We start from the raw sequence: 6263 nt of genomic DNA, 5'->3' as shown, positions 1-6263 counted from the left end.
ATTTAAGTATAGAGTGTAAATGCGTGTTAAAGGAAGATGAAAACTCTCCCCCAGTAAGTTTGTTGGGTTTTTTTCCCCTTGCACTACTGGCAATTCAATCGAAGCTGTATTGCATTAGGCAGGGTACAATCAAAGTATATATGTACACTGCAACATAATACTAAAAGACATCAATTCATTGTGAATTATCAGTGCTGTGTGAGCAAACAATGATAATGAAAAAAAAATTATCACACACACAGAGAACAAGTCCATAAGACAAATGTCCACTTTGCAACACTGAATCCTTGCTGGAATTCTACCTACCCCACTATCTTTCCTGTGTCCTAAAACCCTCTTTGCAGCTCATCTAGCGACTGGTCTACTCCTGCACACTGATTACATGTACAGTGTCTTCTTGGGTCTCCAAAAGCGTGTTCGACGTATTTACAAATAATATACACTGCAGAACATAGGAATACACATACAGCTGTAATATGCTCTCTCTGACTGGTTAATATAAACTTGTCTTCTTCATTATTCTCAGGAATTCCTGCTCGTTGATTTCGCCATCTCCATCACGATCTGCCTCGTCAATCATTTCCTGGAGAGAGAAGAAAAAACACAAAGCAATAACAAAATATCATGACAAAATGGAACAATTGACAAGCAGGATGAAAACACAGTGCAAGGAATTGTAAAGCAACTCAGATGAATACGTGGGTGACGATAACGTAACAATACTAGGGACAAAACAAAGTTAAGGACAGGCAGAAAGAGAAACAAGAAAGGAAGAAAGAAAGACAGCAAGAGCAGTGTAGAAATAAAGTAAGGAGGAAGTATAGAGAGAAGAAATATGAAAATGAACACAAAGAAAAAGCACTAAGGCAAGCAGGGATACAAGACATTATTAAAGAAAAAGTAAACAAAGTGGAAGTACTGTGGTACATCAGTAATGCTACACTTACACAATGTTCCAAGCAGCCAAAGCAGCCCCATTCGCTCAAAACATAATGCACCTTGGGTAGCTGTTTTTTTCCCCTCCATATTTTAGTCTTGTTCATTCCAGTCCTCACTCTGGTGAACATGTAGCTCTCACACACCATCCTTACAGCTTCTGGTCAGGATAGACTACTCAATATTTCCCGTCAAGTCCCAGTATGGAGAGCCTCCAAGTTCTGTTATGGCATATTACGTGCTGTCATATTTTTTGTTGCCTTCACCCCATTTTATTACGGCCTACAAGGCCTTATCATGTTAGTACTGAGACTTCTGTGGCAAATTTTTTGACAATCCACGGCAATCATGTTTGTCCACCCTATCCCCCCTCCAGCCATCCTCTTTTGTTTACGTTGGCCTGAAACATGACAGCCGTGGTCTGCGGGAACACGGTGAAAACGCAGCATAATGCTTTGAATCCATGAACCATAAAATCTGAGTGAGAATTCTGCCTAGAGCAAACAGTCTTGGACATGAAATTTAATCAAAATTTCAATTGCACCCTAGGTGTAAAAATGGGTACCTTGAAAAAGTTGGGATAGTGACAATGACCAGATGCTGATCACTTCTTACACTAAAGATACTATCCAAGATTTAAGAAGTAGGAGACTACGCAGAAAAAAATAAAAGTAGGCAAAAAAAAAAAGAGAAAAGCTGCTGGAAACTGCTTATCCAATAATGGTGAGCCAATGGATTAAAATGGAGTCAAAAGGGACCTGAGCTTTCAATCCTAGCAAAATCTTTGTCAGAGGCAAAATGACAGGGAAAGCAATCACAAAGCAAAGACAAGAACAGTCAGGGGAGGGCTAGAAACACACAACAGAGAAAACAAAAGGGACGGATTGGAAGTAAAGGGCAAGGAGCCCAACAAGTCAGGGAGGGTATTAAAGTAGGAGGGTGGACAGACACTATCACTCTTTTTGATGTTGCCTCCCTATTTATCCTTATCTTTTTTAGAATGTCCCCCTTAAACCCTGGGGGTCATCAATGATCCCTCCTCTGCCCTTTGTCTGTCCATCCTCCTACTTTAATCCTCTCCCCTACTTGTTGGGCTCTTGCCCTTTACTTCCCAGAGCCCTCTATTACAGAGTTTGGCCAACCCTCTTATGAGTTTTTCGATCTACGGTGCCCATTGCGTACAAAGAGGTTTTATTCTGTAATAGAGTAAGCCCTCACCATTCAGTGCGTACAAATGAAAACGGGGCAAATTGAACAGTGGCATGCGCGCACGAAAGAGGTTGACTACCAGAAACGTGGGGTACCCTTGCGAATGCTTGACTACTCGACCACTTTGCTGATGGCGGCAGGTCGTTCAATTGGCCCCGCTTTTATATGCGAGCGCCCCTTGTGACTCTAGAAAAGAAACAAGAAAGCAAAATGTCATTTAGTTGGTTGAAAGAAGAGTAGAGACGAACTGACCTGTAACTCTTCATCTGTCAAGTTCTCTCCAAGCTCCTTGGCAACCCTCTTGAGGTTCTTGAAGGAAATCTTCCCCGTCTCGTCATCATCAAAGAGTTTGAAAGCTTTCAAAATCTCCTCCTTGGAATCCTTCTCACTCTACGATAGTTTAAAGGAGATTCAAGAAAGGATCCAACAAAATATGTGGGTTAATCAAGGAGGGTACTTGAAATATGAAGTATTATTATAATTCTTTACTTGTTTCATACATGAACTATGATGACCAAAAAATCTGTCAAATAAAGCATTTTCCTCATGACTCTGCTTGATATATGTTATGAACATTATGTTCTGATATGGGTCAGATCATCGGGTTGGGTCAACAAACTGCAGATTTTTAGTTCTAGTATATGTCACAAAGGATGACCCAACCCCATAGACTGACCCATATATGATCTAACAGATCGACATCACACATGCTATGCCTTAATCAATTTTTTTAAAGTACATGTTTTACACTGCAGCAAACAGTGGCATACTCCCTAGATGGTGTATCTCAAAAAAAAAAAAAAAAAAAAACAGCAAGAAAATAGCACATTGTCCCTTTATTGTGAGATGATGAGAATCATCAGTGTATTTGAAGCATCTCTGTCAAAGAAAATACATTTTTATGATTGTTGTGCACCATCCCCATGAAATATTGTCAAAATTAGTTATAATACAAGTATGAACATGATGATAAAGACACCAGATAACAAGGAAGAATAGAAATGTAAAGTGTAAATTGCAGATTAAGCATTATAGCAATTACAGGACATGTGCATGGACATGTTGACTGTTTGGCAGCACTCATAACTCTTCCTTTCTAAATGTTCACTCACCATCTTTGCTGTCATTAGATGGAGGAAGTCATTGAAGTCGATGGTCCCTGATCCCTCCTTGTCAATATCCTGAATCATCTTCTTGATCTCCTCCTTCTTAGGCTCAAAACCTAGAGCCCTCATAGCAACCTAGCAATGAGAGGCAGACAGAAAGATGTAATGTAAAACAAATTCCTGCATGTGAACATGGCTGGTATGCCCTGGCTATAAAAAACAAAATAACAACAACAACAACAACAACAACCCTCTAATAGCAAAATAATGCATTGTACATAGGAAGACAGAGAGATACAGAAAGTCCTTTTTATGCATGTTATCCTAAAGGCCCACAATCTTCAGAACTTTTGTAGCAACCTAAAAACAGCGAAATGAGGAAGATCTCTGAAACTGACTTCATCATGTGCCAAAACAAACAGACTGACAGACAAGCTATTCATTGTTGACACATAATACTACATTTTGCCCAAATAAGAAAAAATGACAGTGCTTACTAAGCACTGTTGAGCAAACAGTAGCCAAAAAGTTATATCGACAAAATTGTTTTGTTTGTACATATAGTTTGAAAGGCAGCATCTCCTACAATGATGTTTTCTTCTCACTCTCATATATGTCAGAGTAAAATTCAAAAGTCAGAGAGAAATAAATTTGAGTGAATGAATAACATCTTTAGCACACTCTCTGAGTAAGTGAATGTGCAGTGAGAAGTGGGTCATAGTATTACGATGTGAGCAATCTTACCTTGAGTTCCTTGGCATCAATAGTTCCCGTGCCCTCTGTGTCAAAAAGGTCAAAAGCCTCCTGTATTTCCTGCTTCTGTTCCTCAGTCAGCTCTGGCTTGGGGCCTGTCTTCTTCCGCTGGGCTCCACCCAAGGTGGTCTTGTTGTATCGACTTGTCTGTCAAGATAAAAGTCAACAACACAGTCTTTACATTGCAGTCATGCTTTTAAAAATATACCATATACCATATTAATATACCATATCAACCATACCTGAGCAACTTCCTTAAAATTTGCAATGTCCTCTTTCTTAAAACATCAAAAAGCAAAGAGCCCCTCTCTCAGTGCTGGGTCATGCAGAGCACATATATACTTGCAACACTTCATTTTGTTTGAACATGAAAATTCAATCAGAAACAAAACAAAACAAAATTAAATTGAGTCTCTGTCACTCTATCTTGCTTCTTACACCTTTCTAAGTACAAACTGGAAGTATATTGTATACAACACAGATATTGGTGTATCAAAGGGCCATCTCTTCAGTGTATGCATGCTATCTGAGAGTGATATACTTCTACTTGAACTCTTACTTCAATACTTACAGGATCCATCACTCTGATTATAGCACCAAGGGGACTAGCGAGTGTCCCATGCAGTGCAGGCAGGCTGTGCTTATTAAAGGCACATGGACACGGTGGTTTAGTCGAATGCATACGTGGGCGCACAGCGCAAGTTTCCTATAGAGACCTACGCTATCAACTCCTCTTTAGCGCTTACGCTTGGACCCATTTCCCCCCCGAGTCCGAAGAAGTCCGATCCACTGTAGTCAGTGGTCCGATCACAGTTCGGCTCATGACTTGGCTGAGGGGGATGACGGCTTTAGCAAACTTCTTTTGTGATGTCATAAAGAAGCACATATGCATGCACCCTGGCATTACAGACTGTGTGATGCGCAGAGAAGACTGCTTAGAAATTTGGAAGTCAACAGTTATCTAAAATTTGAATGATGCACAAAACCCAACTACTCAGTAGTTCTGTGTGTCAGCCACACTTAAGCCTTTTTGTTGCAGTCTTCTGTATTTGTTATCTATAAACACAAATCTAAAAGTACAAAAGCTGATGTAATAACATATAGAGTGTGTGGCAAGAATGTATATAGAACTGTTTGTAAGTGTTGATGAACTTTCTTCACAAAATATACATGATGGACACACATGCGGTGCATGGGTCTGCAAAGGTAGCCTAGTAATGTACTGGAATTTACGGTGAGCCCCGAAAAAAATTCAATTCAAAATCTAACCGTCAAAAAAATGTACTAAATGTTACCTTCCACTTTCAATACTTTATGGGAGTTTCTAAAATGATACTCTCTTCAACATACCACTGTATTTATACAACTCTTCATTTAAGGCATGCAAATGGGATTCCCTACCTTTAACAAACTACTCAAAAACAAAATGACTTGAAATAGACTAGTTGATCACCCAATTTTTTGAATCGTCGAACGATCTCGCTATCAATTTTTTTTTTTCCAAACATGTCTAGAACAATAAAAAGTGATAATGGATGCATGCAATGTACGCGCGATCAGCTAACCGGCCAACATGGAATCTCAATATCAATATCATTCCTGAAGAAGTACGCGTATACATGTATGTACCTAGAACCCACACACATCACAGTACCGATGCTTACACTCTGACGTTAAGACTTAACTGTTAGAGGCTGCGACTGCTGCGCTGAGCAGAACTTAGAATCTACACGAATTCACACTGCATCAGTGATAACACAGATTGAATCACAGTCATGTTAAAATGCGTAAACGCCTACATGTAGCCTGCGGCCCTGGAGCTACATCAAATTATTTATGCTTTCAGGGACTATCATAGGTGAATTATAGTTGTTTTTTGTGTATTCTAGCTGTACACGAATTTGATTTCCAGGGTATTGGTACAAGTGCAACAATACTCTGCAAGAGGGGTGCACTAACTTGGAAGAAGAAGAAGAAGAAGATTTTAAAAGGCTTCTATTGATGCACAAAGATGATCTCACGTAGATTTGAATATGTGGGACTATTATCTGCTGAGCGTTAGCTTTTTAACTAGATTACTACCGCAAACTGAAGTCGGGTTATGATGAAACTGACAAATATCATATCTAAATCATACAATAAATAATAATTACCATGTCACTCTCGGATCAGACGAACAGGTGTGGAAAAAGATGACGTTTTTTGGTCAGCAATATGTTTGCAAACAAGCGCTCAGTTTCCTTCGAAACGATTCTGCAC

At 39.5% G+C, this 6263-nt stretch overlaps 1 protein-coding gene across 1 annotated transcript; it reads right to left on the bottom strand.

Annotated features, from left to right (window-relative positions):
* On the bottom strand, positions 1–6263 carry LOC139744538 (uncharacterized). Its single transcript, XM_071654970.1, has 5 exons — positions 6158–6263; positions 3996–4151; positions 3258–3386; positions 2398–2535; positions 1–583 (listed from the first exon to the last, which is right to left on the bottom strand). Exons 1-5 carry the CDS (start codon positions 6158–6160, stop codon positions 494–496), a joined length of 516 nt encoding a protein of 171 aa, XP_071511071.1. The 5' UTR covers positions 6161–6263; the 3' UTR covers positions 1–493.

This window comes from Diadema antillarum, unplaced genomic scaffold (genome assembly GCF_040938485.1).
Source record: "Diadema antillarum isolate AM-2024a unplaced genomic scaffold, OU_Dant_1.0 seq00001187_RagTag, whole genome shotgun sequence".
In the NCBI taxonomy this organism is placed as follows: Eukaryota; Metazoa; Echinodermata; class Echinoidea; order Diadematoida; family Diadematidae; genus Diadema; species Diadema antillarum.
This window is presented reverse-complemented; position numbering and strand designations above follow the sequence as displayed.